General features: G+C 47.8%; 1 protein-coding gene across 2 annotated transcripts in view; it reads left to right on the forward strand.

The window, feature by feature from the left end:
* Nucleotides 1–10,623: 10,623 nt before the first annotated feature.
* The window catches only part of Etv5 (ETS variant transcription factor 5), a 70,122-nt gene continuing 64,736 nt past the window's right edge, over nt 10,624–16,009 (forward strand). The window contains exons 1-2 of one of the 2 annotated variants that reach the window (XM_004654304.2): nt 10,624–10,761; nt 15,810–15,928. In XM_004654304.2, the coding sequence (XP_004654361.1) occupies nt 15,884–15,928 (45 nt within the window). In that variant the 5' untranslated portion in view covers nt 10,624–10,761; nt 15,810–15,883. Of the gene's footprint in view, nt 10,762–10,835; nt 10,910–15,809; nt 15,929–16,009 lie in introns of those variants that run through there. The other variant, XM_045150153.1, reaches the window with a different exon arrangement.

Raw genomic sequence — 16,009 nt, forward strand, 5'->3', positions numbered from 1 at the left:
AAGAGCTTCCCCGGACAAACACCCTGCTCTAGTGAGTGGCCAGGTCACAGGCTCCTCCTTTCTTGTCACTATGTAGGAAGAATAGAAGCCAGGCACATGCTAAGGATAAGCACCTTCACCCTTTCTCGGGCACATTTGTGCGTGCATGCGTGTATGGAAGAAATCACTCGTTCATTCATAAAGTTATTCAACATTTGGTGATCACTGTAAAGTGCTGGGTGATATGTTTGGGGCTAGGAGTTAAGACAAGAATATAAAGGGGTCCCTATAGGGGAAATTTGCATCATAGGCGACATGAACTCATAGGCAATGTGATGTGCACTTTAGTCAGGAGCACGTCTAGTAACTCTGATTTCCTGTCTTTCAAATTCTCATCCTAGCATGTCTCAGTTGGGTCTTCACCAAGCCCTCATATCCTGCCGGTTAGCCACATCTTAACAATCTATTTGACAATCTCTAGACTCGCCAAACATTGCCAAGCCTCTGCGTATTTTTGTGTGCTGTTCCCGCTGCACAGAAGGCCCTTCCTGCCTCACTCTGTATCACAACGTTCTAGTAATTAATCATTCCCAGTGCTTGCCTACATGTCAACTCTCTCTGGAGCCTTCCTTAACCCTCACAAGGAAGCACTCTCCGCTTTTCAGTCGTACTGCCAGATCCCATTTACACGCCTCGGTTACGACACCTGGAGCCACCGTACAATAGATATTTGTTCCTGTGCACTTTTCCCACCTCCCAGCAGACTGGAAGCTCTCTCCGACAAGCGCTGAACTGAGAACACCGGCCACTCAACAAATGTTTATGTGAGTAGAAACAAAGTTTACTGCTCTATAAACTCCCAAGTGTCTTACCTTAAGAAGAGCCCATAAAAGTGATGCCTGACCTCCTGTGACCGAGGAAGGACCACTCACCTGCCGTAGCCAGATACTCTCGTCCACTTGCTGCTGGGATTCTATAGTATTCTGGACAGCGTAATAACATCCAACTTGTGACTTTATAGCATCTGTTTAAATATGATCATTAGGCAAGAAGGAGAGTTAGCAATGTTCTGTTTCTTAACCTGGGCACCGAAAGCACAGCGGTGCTTGCTTTGTAAGAATTCACGGAGCTCTACACTTACCAGCTGTGCCCTTTCCTGTGTGTTATTCATTAATAAAAAGAAAACACATAAAATAAACCAACACTGAGATGGCTGAGCACTCATTTCCACTAGGAATGATCCCTCTTGGGAGTCAGATGCTGACCTCACAGCCTCATAGGCTGCACTATCCTGGAGCTGGCTGGCTCCCTGTAGGAGGCAAAGCTGAGTGCAGAGAGGAAGAGACACTGACCTGAGTTCATCTCCAGGGCTAAGAGGCCAGAGCTATTCTAGATGGGTTGTTGCTCTAACGTTTTGCATTTTTTGGATAATTTGGCTTCTTTTTAAAAAATTTATGTAGAGGGCTGGAGAGATGGCTTAGTGGTTAAGTGCTTGCCTGTGAAGCCTAAAGACCCCAGTTCAAAGCTCGATTCCCCAGGACCCATGTTAGCCAGATGCACAGGGGGTGCACGCATCTGGAGTTTGTTTGCAGTGGCTGGAGGCCCTGGCGCCCATTCTCTCCCTCTCTCTCTCTCTCTCTCTCTCTCTCTCTCTCTTTGCCTCTGTCTCTCTCTGTCTGCCGCTTTCAAATAAATAAATAAAAATAAACAAAAAAATTTATGTGGAGCTGGGTGTGGTGGCGCATGCTTTTAATCCCAGCACTTGGGAGTCAGAGGTAGGAGGATCACCCTGAGTTCAAGGTCACCCTGAGGCTACATAGTGAATTCCAGGTCAGCCTGGGCCAGAGCGAGACCCTACCTCAAAAAAAAAAAAAAAAAAAAAAAAAAAAACCACCCTCCCAAAAAAGTATGTGTATGTATGTATGTACACGGCTGTTTGTGTCATGCCATGCATGAGGAGATCAGAGGATGACATCAGGGAGCTTGTCCTCTCCTTCCACCTTGTTTGAGACAGGGTGTCTCTCGTTGTTTTGCTGCTATGTGCTCCAGACTAAGGCCCTGCAGCTTCCAGATTCTTATGGACCTGCCTTCCATTGTCATAGGAACAGTAGGATCACAGATGCATATGCCACTTTGGGTGGCCACTGGAGAGGATTAAACTCTGGCCAAGCCCCTTTAACAGATGAGCCATTTCCCCAGCCCCTCATTTGGCTTCTTGATGGAACTGAGAGAAGAGAGAGACACAGAAAAGAGGAGACATTTTCAGACACTTCTGACTTACATCAAAGCTGCCTTCTTCCCAGAACAAAGGAGCAGGCCAACAAATTGGCAAGAAACATGCTGAGAGAAGATGTGACACCCTTGTTTTTGTCTCTTTTCTTTCTTTTTCTTTTTTTTTTTTTTCTTGGGTTTTTCGAGGTAGAGTCTCACTCTAGCTCAGGCTGACCTAGAATTCACTATGTAGTCTCAGGGTGGTCTCGAACTCACAGCGATCCTCCTACATCTGCCTCCCGACTGCTGGGATTAAAGGTGTGTGCCACCATGCCCGGCTCACACTTGCTTTTAAACACTGTGCTGGTCTTGTCTCAAGTGGTAGTAAAGGGAAATACTCCCTCAGGTGAAAAAGGAAGGCTGGGGCTGGAGAGATGGCTTAGCGGTTAAGGCCCTTGCCTGTGAAGCCTGAGGACCCAGGTTTGATTCTCCAGAACCCACATAAGCCAGATGCACATGATAGCACATATGTCTGAAGTTTGTTTGCAGTGGCTAGAGGCCCTGGCGTGCCCATATTCTCTCTCTGTCTAATAAGTAAATAACTAAGTAAATATAAAATACATATTTTTAAAAGGCAGGATGGGGCTGGAGAGATGGCTTAGCAGTTAAGCACTTGCCTGTGAAGCCTAAGGACCCCAGTTCGAGGCTCGGTTCCCCAGGTCCCACGTTAGCCAGATGCACAAGGGGGCGCACGCGTCTGGAGTTCAGTTGCAGTGGCTGGAAGCCCTGGCACGCCCATTCTCTCTCCCTCTATCTGTCTTTCTCTCTATGTCTGTCACTCTCAAATAAATAAATAAAAAATGAACAAAAAATATTTAAAAAAAAAAAAAGGAGGATGGATGCCGCCTTTCAAGTCAAGTGGTCAAGTCCACTGATGAAACGTGTCACGTGGACGTCATTCTTGATCTTTCAACTTCAAGTCGCTACAACTCCTCCACAGGTCCAGCAGAACCTCAGTGGAGAGGAGTGCTCGCAACCAAAGCCAAGAGCTAAAAGAAACGCCTGGCCATCAGCAGTCCTCAGCTGTCATGCCAGCCATGCCCAGAGAGAAGCGCCCGCCAGCTCAGTCCACCTCATAGCCTGTTCTTGCAGTGGCAGTGTTGGGAGATGCCAAAGCAAGGCCTTTCATAGTTCCAGGCAGACCCTGTCATGAGACAGCCTGCTCTGGCACTGGGAATAATGTCGGCAGAGGTCACTCACTGCAAGGGTTAACCTCTGGTCACTTAAAACTCACCAACAAAGGCATAAAAGGAAGCAAAACGAGGTCTCTGGTCAGTCAAAATAGATTTTGCCAAGTCTGCACATTCAAGTTCTTCCAGTTCCTCATTGGAGCAGGCATGTCAGCTCTCACTCAGAACCACGGACTTTCTCTCTATGCGCATTTCAAACTCATTTGCTTTGTGAGTTTCTGAGCCGGCAGACCACAGGCAGAAAGCTACCGGGAACATGGTGGAGATGAGGCAGGAGAACTCAGACACAGTCCCCTACAAAGCTCAGTCGACTGAGGGCAAGCGGTTCTCTGTGACGCTCAGAGGTAGAACAGGAGGCTGGCCATGAGCAGGCAGCTCAGCGCCTAGAACAGGGGTGGAGAGTTGGGGAGTGGGAGAGGCCACGGGGTCACTGGGATGTTGTGAAGATCCTGTTGTAGGGTGGTCACAGTTCTGAAAAGAATGTGAAACCATGACAAGTGTCCAGAATTCTCCTTCCAATTTTTTTGAAGGTTTGCAGCTTAAGGAAGAAACTTTTCAGCTATCACAAATCTTAATTGCTCATGTTCCTTTAGGTGCTCCCAATAGTGGATGTTTCATAAGTGAGAAGTAGAAGACAGGAGAGAGAACATCTGTGAACTCAGGAAATCAGCCAGGAGAGGAATACGGGCCTCTTTGGTTCACTAGTTCGGAGGGTCAAAAACATGCATTCAACCTGATTTGCTCCTTCCTGAGAACACTTGGATGCGTTTTTAAATCTTTAACTTTGAATCTCAGTTTTCATAGCAGCCAATCGGGTATTATCACTACCTGAGAGGGCTTGAGGGTGGGCATTAAATAAAACATGGTTTGTTAAGTGTGTAGTATGTTGAAGCTACTTAGTAATCGCAATTTCCTTTCTCACTCCTGCTGGCCCTGGATAACAATTCAGAAGTCTAGCTGGAGCTGCCAGAGCGAGTGGGCTGGAGTGGTAGGGAAGCAGCCAGAACCCCGAAGGCAAGATGCAACAAGACGATAGAGGAGGAGAATGCAGCAACGAGGCACAGTGCAGAGAGCAAGCATTCCGCTCATCAGCTCCCAATGACCAGCTCCTCCCAGCTGCATGTCTGTGAGCAAGTTTCCTAACCTTTGTGTCTCACTGTACTCAACTCTATGACAGTAGAATAATGGTATCTACATCTCAGGGTTATTACAAGAATCAAGTGGGTTAATGCCTTCAAATGGAGCCTGGTTCTTTGTTTTAAAATATATATTTATTTATTTATTAGAGAAGAGAGAGCAAGAGAAAGGCAGAGAGAATAGGCACACCAGGGCCTCTTGCCCCCGTAAGTGAACTCCACATGCCTTCACCAATTTGTTTATCTGGCTTTATGTGGGTACTGGGGAACTGAACCAGGACCATCAAGATTTTTGCAAACAACTGCTGGGGAAATGGCTCGGTGGAGCCTGGTTCTTTTGGTATTGGTGGTTTCATTAAGCACACGTGGCTTCCATGGGCTGGGCTATGGCACTGCCAAGGCTGGCTCTAAAGAGGGTGCAGGTCAATAGCAGAGTGCTTGCCTGGCATGTGCCAGTTGCTGGGTTCAAGTCCCAGTTCAGTATTGGGAATTAGGCTCTAGGAAAATTCTGCTTGGTATACTCCATAGTAGTTAACTTTTGCATCACTGTGACCAAAATATCTTATGGAAATGACTTAGGGAAGGAAAGAGCTATCCAGGCTCTCAGTTTCAGTGAATTTTAAGGAAGTAGCTCTGTCCATTGCTACGGTTGGAACATGAGAAGAAGCAGTTCACATGAAGGTGCACCATGAAGCAGAGAAGGCGCCCAAAACCAGGGGCTGGGCTGTAACTTTCGAAGGTCAGTCCCTAGTGACTCACTTTTGCCATCTAAGCCCCAGCAACTAAAGGCTTCACTGCTTTCAAAATATGGCCACTAACTGAAGCCCAAGTGTTCAAAACATGAGCCTATAGGAGATATTTTGGATTCAAACCATCAACACTCTCTCCTCTTCCGCGACCTGGAGCAATTTATTGACCCTCTCTGTGCCTAGGCTTTCTTACCCGTAAAATGTGGAGGTGATAATAATGGCACCCACCCACCCCAGAGAGCATGCTGCTGTTGGACAAAGAACTCCATGGGAGCTGAACACTGGGCTAAATATGTCACATGTAACAGAGACAGGAAGCCTGTTCCTAACGCAAGAAACAAGGCATTCTTTTCTTTTTTTCCTAGTCTCCTTCACTGTTTTCCTGAAGTGGCACTGGAAAGGACCAGAGTCCTTTATGACCGAGTTTTGCTACTGCCCGAGAACACAGGCTAGATTGACACAAGATGGATGTTCCAGAGCGACAGGTCTCTTTTTTTTACTTTTCTAATGCTGTCTCTCCCCTGGAGGAGAAGGGATAATAATTAGAACATAAGCTCTACAGATCCTCCTGTGTAAATATGTTCTTCAGAGGAAAAGACTCAATGGACTGGAACTTCTAAATACTGACCCCCTTAACTTTTACACAGGCAGAGATAATAAGAGACAGAGAGTGGGAAGGCGATGGGAGGGGCAAACCCTAAGAAAAGACGGGGGAGGAGCAAAGTGAAGAAGGCAGCAGTTAGCATTTAACAATAAAGAACCAATCCTGGGCCCCAGTGTCGGCTTGGTAAGATGGGTCATCCTAAGCCATACCCTCCCATGTTAAGGCCAAGGTGGCTGTGCTCAGGGCTACAAACCCCCAGAAGCATAGACTCTGTGAGCTGGAGCATCCTCCTAGTTCATGTGTCCTGATCACTTCAGAAGACTCCACACAGTGCTAAAAAGAATTTCTTCCTGGGCTGGAGGGATGGCTTAGCAGTTAAGCACTTGCCTGTGAAGCCTAAGGACCCCGGTTCGAGGCTCAATTCCCCAGGACCCACCAGATGCACAAGGGGCACACGCATCTGGAGTTCATTTGTAGTGGCTAGAGGCCCTGGCGCACCCATTTTCTCTCTCTTTCTCTGTTGGCCTCATTCTCTCTCTGTCTGTCCCTCTCAAATAAATAAATAAAACAGAAAAAAAATTTTTAAAATTAAAAGAAAAGAATTTCTTCCTAAATGCCTCCTGTGATGGAGACTCATTACTAGATGTAACATTCTTTTGCCCCATTGCACTATTCTGAATATCCCAAAAATCCTTCCTAACACTACCTGGAGTGTGACCATGGAGGTATATCCAGGCTCAACGATCTGTGCACTCTATTACCAAATTAATCTTTCTGTGCCTCAGCTCCTCGTCTACGTGATGGAGATATTAATAACACCACTTTGTTTATCATGAGGAGGAAATCACCGTACCAGTGGAAAAATGTATGACATATGTTAAATGCCCACTGTGGTGGCTCATCTCTGGTTGTCAACTTGACAGGACTTGGAATCACCATGAAGATGAATCTCTGGCTCTATTTGTGAGGGATTTTCTAGATTAGACCAGATGAGGTGGGAGGACCCATGTAACCGAGGGCACCGCCATCCTATGGGCCTCCTGGACCACATGAAAAGGAGCAAGCACTGTGAGCATTCAGCATTCCTCAAGCTCTCCTTCTTGCCTGCGGAGAGTCGCTGTCTGTTCCTGCCGTGCTTTTCCCACCATGATAGGCTTCCCTTTGAAACTATAGGCCAAAAACAAGAGCCTTTTCCTCCCTAAGCTGCTTCTGGTCAGGTATGTTTGTCCCGGGAATGAGAAAGTAACTGATAGACCCAGTCAAGCATAGCTACTTGAAGGATGCAGTGGAGGACCGCAGGCTCCTCCAAGGCAATGACTGGGTCTCATTCATCTCTGTACTGGATTTGGGTTTTGTTTTGTTTTTTTTTTCTTTTTCTTTTTGCTTAGCACAGGGTCAGGCTGAATACTTTTTGGAACAAAATAAATATTTACTCTATTTGGATAAATAACTATTTACTCTATATGGACTGATGGCTCAGCGTTTAAGATACTTGCCTACAATCCTAATGACCTGGGTTCGATTCCCCAGTACCAATGTGAAGCCAGAAGAAGAAAGTGGTGCATGCATCTGCAGTCTGTTTGCAGAGGCTAGAGGCCCTGGTGCACCCCATTCTCTCTCTCTTTCTTTTCCTCTCCTTGCAAATAAATTTTAAAAAATTTAAATTAATATTTACTCCATGACTGAATACTTAATTGACAATAGCTCTAATACAGCATAAATCCCCACCCAAGACCTTATATATGTGACAGCCTTTTCTTTTTCTTTTTCTTTTTACTGTGGTACTTAGGCTGTAATTCAGGGTTTTGATGGTTTGTTTGTTTGTTTGTTTTGTTTTTTTTGCTACTAGGCCAGCTGTCTACCATAAGCTACTTCCCCAATCTATGTGCATCTTCTTATAATAACCTATCACTTACCCAGGAGTGTTAGCATATATGCCTATTACCTCAGTGTTGAGGAAGAGGTAGCCAAGAGGACAGGAAGTTCAAGGCTAGACTGCACTACATAGTGAGACCCTGTGTCAGAAATGAGCCCCTGGGCTACAGAGATGGTTGAGTGGTTAAGGCACTTGTCTGAGAACTCAAAGGACCTAGGTTCAATTCCCCAGTACCTATGTAAGCCAGATAAACAAGATGGCGCATGTGTCTGGAGTTTGAAGCGGCTGAAGGCCCTGGCGTGACCATTCTTTCTCTCTGCCTCTCTCTTAAATAAATAAAATGAAATGAATCCCTTAGCTGGGTGTGGTGTTGAACTCCTTTAATCCCAGCACTTGGCAAGGCAGAGGTAGGAGGATAGCTGTGAGTTTGAGGCCAGCCTGGAACTACAGAGAGAGTTCCAGTTCAGCCTGAGCTACAGCAACACTCCACCTCAAAAAAAAAAAAAAAAAAGACCCCCCCCCTTGATAAAATTTAAAAAATAATAAATATAGTTAAGATACAACTTTTCCCCTCACCCAAATTTAGCCACTGTTCATTAATACTCGGTCCATAAATCCCCAGGTGAGATGCAAAGATTTAGTTTGAGAAAGGTCATAAGAGCCACACTCTAGGCATCAAATGGAGGATGTGAGGGAAGTTTCTGTGAACTGTTTTCCTGTAGACAGTGAAGCACCTATGAAAGCTGTAGCCCGGAAAACATGGTTGATTTGCTATGGGCTTACACGGCGAGGACATGTAGCCCTGTGGGCTACAACCTCGCCAAGGGCTGGGGCCTGAGGGACTGAAGCAAAGAGGAAAAAGCTCTACAGGGGAATGTCAGTCAGGGAGGAAGCAAACAAGGCATGAGACAGGGAGCGATGACAGAGGGGAGCAGTGAAAAGTAGCCAAGGAGGAAGATCTGGAAACTAACCTGGGCCATGCATCTAGCTAAGGAAGACAGACCCCGGAGATATGGGGCACAAGCCGGGCACACAAGTGGGCTAGGGCAAAATCTCCAGCCACCAAAAATGAAAAACTGGAGTCTGAAACCCACCGCTCAAGCAGGACATTACATATCAAGGAGCTCACTGGCTACTTCATAGCACTTGGCCACACATCAACTGGTGCCCTTCCTGGGTCTCGAAATCCCAGGTACAATCAGTCACTCAGCCTGGTGTGCCCTTGGCCCAGGTCTCATCCTAATGCTCCAGACTCCCTTAGGACTAGAACCAACACACCAAAAGTACCAACGCCTCTGCCGATCCTCAAGCAGCAGGAGAAAAAGAAGGTGGGCAAGTTTTGACTTAAAACTTATGTTTCCCCTATAAATCCACTCTGCAGCACCCCCACCACCACCCAATCGTGGGGAAGTGGGGCAGCCGCAGTTTACCTGAGAACCACCTTTGCTGGGGTTCACCGAACATTTGGTATACCACCTCCCACCCCTCCCGCTGGCACACCGGATCATTGGTAGGGCACAGCACGGGAAGAGAACAGAACTCACTTCCAAGTCTCCAGCATCCTGGCGGGGGCGGGGGGGTGGTGGTGGGAGAAGTGCCCCCAATGTCTTCACCAGGGAAGGGGCGGAGGTGGGGGTATGTGAGGCTCGCTTGTTGACTTGTTTCCTGGAACACCCTGTTAAGAATCTCAGCTATTGCAGCTAGTGCTCTGTCCTTTGGCAAGCGGCGCTGCTTGTCGCCGTTCCCAGCTGCACGGGATCTAACTCGCAAACACACCATCTTGCATTCGACACTTCAAAAGTAGCCCGGGGAGGGAGGAGGCAAGCGGTCTAAGTCTGCACGCACGTCTTAGAAGGATTTTATATTTCCAACTTTTCTGGACCATGCGGGTTCCATTCGCCGACAAGATTTCACTGAGCCTCGACCCTCTAAGGAGAGAACAGGATTTGTTTTTTGGGCCTTGAGCCTCGCAGGGATAAAATAGCAAATAAATCTGTGAGAGCTCAGATTTTAAAGAAGGATAAACTGCTTATTCTTTCCACTGGAAACCTGGTTGAAAGAAATTAAGGCCTCTCCAAAAGGTAACTAAGATTAGAGGGCTCCCGTTTCCGTTTTCTGTGTTTCTGTGGGCCGAACGCCCAGGGTGGAATGACGAATTTCTCTCGCCTGAATTTCTAAAATGATAACTTTTGCAAGGTGCTGCAGCTGCGAACGTCTGGCGCCAAGCGACCGAATCCTGGCCGCGGAGTGGCTGCGAGAGACGTGGGGTGAGTGGGGAAAAGAGAAAGAGCTGTGCATTGGTGAAAAGTCTGCAAAGCGACGAGGAGGAGGAGGAGGAGAAGAAGGAGGAAAGGCACGGCTGTTCCTCCCGGGCTCGGCCCCTTTAAGGGCTTCACTGACTCAGCTAAGCTTTCCCCCCCCTCCTCCCCTCCCTCAGGTCGCGTTTTTTATGAATGAAAAACGTCCTTACATTCATTATATAAACAAGCCGGTGCTGATTGGCCAGTGGCCCCCAGCGCATAAATTATGTAAATCAGACCTCCGGAGGGGGGCGGCGGCGGTGGAAAAAGAACTATCACTTAGCCAATGGGGATCGGAGTTGGTGGGGCGGCTTGGCTGGATTCGCCTGAAGACAGGGTAAACAAGAGGTGATGGACAGCCGCGGGAACGACCTTTAGCCAATGAGAAGGAGCCTTGTCTAGGGCCGTGGGCCAATGGCGGCGGGCGGAGCTGCGGACCGCGGGGAGGGGATTGGAGGGGGGCGGGGGCGAGCCAGCGCTCCAGCCGGGTTGGCAGCTGCGGCGCAGAGTCCAGCGGCTGGTGCGCCGTGCGGTCCTCCGTCTCCGGAGCGCTTCGGCCCAGCCATTCACCTAGGCGCCCAGGCCGGTGCGCGCGCGTGCGTGAGCGCGCCTGCGCCGCCCGGGCTGCTGCGAGGGGAGGAGGGAGGCCGGCTCAGGTGAGGGGGCGTTGCTGGTGGTGGGGGTGAAGGAATGGGGACCTCCGAGGCGGGGGTGGGAGGGGGGCGTTGTGTCCTGGCGTCCGAAAGATCCAGCTGCTGAGATTTCACGGGCCCATTCGGAATCTCGGGAGAGTGCACACCTGAGGTAAAGCTCCTGGAGCTGGACGTCCCCTCCCCCCCATCCCGCGGCCCAGCTCGGTCCGGTCCGGTCCGGCCCGGTTCCTGGGAGGCACCAGGCGTGGGTAGCTAACGGTTCCGGAGCTCCGGGAGAGCGGGTTCCGCACGTCGTGGAGGGGGCGCGCGGGAGCGCGGGGTGGAGCGGAGGGAGCGGGCGCGGAGTTGCGGGGCTTTAAGGTGTCTGGGGACCCGAGAGCCCCGAGGGGACGGGGGAGGCTCGCGAGAAGAGACGCTCGGCGGAGCTTCGCAGTTGGGAGGAGGGGGCTGGAGGCACTTTGGGTTGTGGGGGGGAAGAGAGTGGAAGAGGGGTGCAGCTCTCCTCCGGAACACCGAGAGGGGTTAATGACCGCTGGGGGTTGGGGGGTCCTCCGGGAACTTAGGCAGGCCTTGCAAGTTTCAGGTCCTGGGGAAGTGGACACCCATTTCCCCTCCATCTCCCCAAAACACACACACTGCCACTCGCCCCCAGAAGGCAGGGGACATCGGTCCGCCCCGCGACTCTGGAGAAAAATCCGCGAGCGCCAGAACCGGGGCCTTGGGGATGGATGGTGGGGAGGAAATGGGTGCGGAGCCGGCACCGGAGGATGCTGGAGCCTCGCGCTGGATTCGGGGTCTGGCTTGCATTTCCCGACGGGAGGTGGGGGCCGAGTTGATCGAGGACGGGGTGCAGAGGAGAGGCGTTTAGGGGTCAAGGGTAAATTGGGAGGCGGTTGGTAGCGCTTAGCATCGCGCCTCGTTTTATGAATGTGGATGACTTTATGAATGGATCGGGTTTCTTTTCGTGGCTTCGTTTCTCCCTGCAGCTTTTTTTTTTTTTTTTTCTTGTGAATGAAGCATTGAGCTCCCTAAAACGCTGGGGTGAGGGGCCTGCGTCAGGCTAGGCGTGCGTTGGGAGTGGGGGCAGGGGCTGAAGTTTTCATGAATGGGAAGGCTGGGAATTGGGTGGAAGTGTGTCTTGTTTTGTGAATGGGGCCCAACACGAGGGATCCAGTTACAGCCTCTACCTGATGTGGCGGCAGCGGCTCGCTCTCCCATTCATGAAGCCAGGCCCGCTGCGCGCCACGGGGAGGGGCCTTGGTCGGGTCTCTGCGTGGAGTTAAGTTTTCCTGGAGGCATGGTGGAGGGGGGGCGGGGGGGGGGGCGCACAAAGGAAGTGGCTTAAACCCCTGAATGAACTCGAGCCTTCCGTTCAGTCTTAAAAAGAAATTACTTTGCACACAATGTATTCAGCCCTTGAACTCAGGGCTGTTTAAAAGATCCTCCGCGCAGCTTTTGGATTCGCTTTCGACAGTCCCCCCCACCTTTTGAAAAAAAAAATTTTTCAAAGACAGTTTTGCTCATCCTGAGATTTGAAAATATTTCATCCTGTAGTCTCCTGCTTGTGTCTTCATCCTCCCCCCCACCCCAAACAGGCAAAAATTCTGAGGACACAAGGCAACCAGACATTTCTTTTAACACTACAGCGAACTTTTTTCTTTCAACTCTCAACTGAGGTTTCTCGTATTTTGTACACCAGTCGGTGACACTTGAGTGAGAAATCTTGTTCTGAACATTTTTGCATTATTTGGAAGGCTGGCTGGTGGGAGAGTTTTTCTAGGAAGTTAAGGCAGTGTAGCTTTTCTCTTTTCTTTGACTTTGAAAATATCTGATTACTTGGTCCGGGTGCTGTGGAGGAGACTGATGGCCAAGGGTTTTCTTGTTTGTATCCTGCTCACTTATGAAAACTTGATATGCTCTTCTCAGTGTGGAAAAACAAGATGGAAGTGCCCATTGGACCAAAATTCCCTCTTTGAAATTTGTATGCAACTTAAAGGATATTGTCCTCTGAGCATTTTGCATTGTTTAGAGCAGTAACAAGTGAAATTAATGTTTCTCCCCTCTGTGCTAACCTGAGTTTTATTTGGAAAACAGTGTTTAGGAAGGCTGCATCTTAAAATTCTTATTTTAATCCTTAGACATTAACTCTCTCCTCTTTTGTTTAATACTCTTCCCCAGCACCAACACTTACCAGAGCTAAACTGAGTTTAAATATTTTTCTTTGTGGGTGGACATCTGGGAAATTTCATTGTAAGAAAAAATGAATTTTCTTTACATGGTTTCTTTTGAGGAAAGGTGTCCTCCTAGCCCAGACTGACCTGGAACTGACTTTGTATCCCAGTCTGGCTTTGAACTCATAGTAATCCTCCTACCTTCAGGGACTAAAGGCATGCACCACCACACCCAGCTCTTTTATTTTTTTTGAGATAGGGTCTCTTTTAGCTCTGACCAGGAACACGCTATATAGCTAAGGCTGACCTTGAACTCCTGATCCTCCAGCCTTCACCTCCCAAATTCAGGGATTATGGGTGTGGTCCACAATGCCTATTTTATATGGTGCTGGGGGTTAACCCCCAAGACCTCATGCATGCTAAGCAAGCACTCTTGCTACATTTCTAGCCTGTTTTTAAACTTTTTTTTTTTTTTTTGGTAGAGATGCATTTAAAATACATGTAGTAGAATTTAGTTTCCTTTATTTTGTATACATTTTATCATTTTATTTATTTAATTTTCTTTTTCTTTCTTTTTTTTTTTTTTTTTTTTTTTGAGGTTGGGTCTCTAGTTTAGGCTGACCTGGAATACACTATGTAGTCTCAGGGTGGCTTCAAACTCATGGTGATCCTCCTACCTCTGCCTCCCAAGTGCTGGGATTAAAGGTGTGTACCACCACAAGTTGAAGCGATCACAGGTACCTTTGTAAATTGCTGTAGAGGTATTTGTGTCATAACAGGCATCTGCACCTGTTTGGACAGAAGGTTTAGGTTTTTTAAAAAAGGATACTTTTGGGCTGGAGAGATGGCTTAGCGGTTAAGCGCTTGCCTGTGAAGCCTAAGGACCCCAGTTCGAGGCTCGGTTCACCAGGTCCCACGTTACCCAGATGCACAAGGGGGCGCACGCGTCTGGAGTTCGTTTGCAGAGGCTGGAAGCCCTGGCGCGCCCATTCTCTCTCTCTCCCTCTATCTGTCTTTCTCTCTGTGTCTGTCGCTCTCAAATAAGTAAATAAATAAAAATAAAAAAGGATAGTTTTGATCAATTTATTCCTGGAACTATGTAGGGCTTTTACTGTTAATTTACAAAATACTTTTAGAAGCATCATCTATGTCAGATTCTTAATTGCCAGTCATTTGGAATACTTAAGCCCAGTTTCTCTACTTTCTGTTAAAAATTAATCTTTTAAAAAAGTTTTTAGGGCTGGAGAAATGATTTAGTGACTAAGGCACTTGCCTGCAAAGCCAAAGGACCTAGGTTCAATTCTCCAGGACCCACATAAGCCAGATGCACATGGTGGTGCATGCATCTGGAGTTCGTTTGCAGTGGCTGGAGGCCATGGTGTGCCCATTCTCTATCTGCCTCTCTCTTTCTCTCTCTCAAATTAAATAAATTAAATAGTTTTTTTTTTAAAGTTTTTAGCCGGGCATGGTGGTGCACGCCTTTAAGCCCAGCACTTGGGAGGCAGAGGTAGGTGGATCCCTGTGAGTTTGAGGCCACCCTGAGATAGCATAGTGAATTCCAGGTCAGCCTGGACTCTATAGAGTGAGACCCTACCTCGAGAAAAAAAAGAAAAGTTTTTAAACATGTTTTTATTTATTTGCAAGCAGAGAGAGACAGAGAGAATGGGTGTGCCAGGGCCTCTGGTCACTGTGAACAAATTCCAGATACATGCACCACCCGGTGCATCTAGGTTTATGTGGGTACTGGGAATCAAACTTGGATCTTTAGGGTTTGTAGGCAAGCGTCTTTACTGCTGAGCCATCTCTCCAGCCCTAAATAAGCTTTTGTAAAAAATTCTCTGGGGCTGGAGAGATGGCTTAGTGGTTAAGGTGCTTGCCTACAAAGCCAAAGGACCCAAGTTTGATTCCCCAATACCCACATAAAGCTAGATGAACTGGGTGGTGCATGCATCTTGAGTTTGTTCACAGTGGCCAGAGGCCCTGGCACTCCCATTCCCTTTCTCCTCTCTCAAATAAATAAATGAAGTTCATTTAAAAACATTTTAAAAATAATCTGGAGAGCCCTCCATTTAGAGAATATGAAAATCACTGTGTGTGTGTGTGTGTGTGTGTGTGTGCGCGCGCGCGCGCGCGCCTGCACACTGTGCAGCTCTGTGTGCCTCTGTGTTTTAAGACATGATCTCACTGTAACCTAGGCTGGCCTGGAACACTCTGTAGTCCAGACTTGCTACAGTGATCCTCCCATCTCAGCCTGTGGAGTTCTGAGATTGCGGGAATTAAAGGCATGAACCACGACACTTGGCTGGAAATCACCTATTAATATAATAATGAAAACACAGTGTGGCTTTTTTTTCCCACCTTTGTTTTTGTTTTGTAGTGCACTGGCAGGCAGTAACAAACCTACAAACTTTTTGTTTTTTCAATGCTTTTTTTTCCCCCTTTTGTTTATTTATTTGAGAGAGACAGAGGCAGAGGCAGGCAGAGAGTGTGTGAGAGAGAGAGTATGGATGTGTCAAAGCCGTTTACTACTGCAAAGGAACTCCAGACTCATGCACCATTTTGTGCTTTATGTGGGTACTGGGGAATCAGCCCCTGGGCCATCAGGCTTTGCAAGCAAGCCTTTTTAACTGCGGAGCCACCTCTGTAGCCCCAGATCTATAATCTTAATGATAAAAAGAAAAAAGAATGATGATTTGGCTCTTAGTTCACTGTGAATAAACTTTGATAACTCAGTCTGAAAGCTTACACCTTGTGTGGGCTTTTAAGTACCTCACTGAAAGGTGATTTTGCATGGGCCATAAAGAATGAGCAGTATAAAAATGGCTTCATTCCTCTCATTGAAAAATCCCCCTCATTGAAGAAATCTCATTCATGTTACAGGAGGATCTCTTTCCCCCCAGAAATTACTCAATGCTGAAACCTTCCAAAGTGACACTAGAGACATTGGAAGCACCATGGATGGGTTTTATGACCAGCAAGTCCCCTTTATGGTCCCCGGGGTAAGTTTATGTAGCTTTTAGTTTGTTTTGACTTACCTCTTCAGTGTGGGTTCTCCTAACTGGACCTTTTCACTACACTTA

Source organism: Jaculus jaculus, chromosome 5, assembly GCF_020740685.1.
Source record: "Jaculus jaculus isolate mJacJac1 chromosome 5, mJacJac1.mat.Y.cur, whole genome shotgun sequence".
Lineage (NCBI taxonomy): Eukaryota > Metazoa > Chordata > Mammalia > Rodentia > Dipodidae > Jaculus > Jaculus jaculus.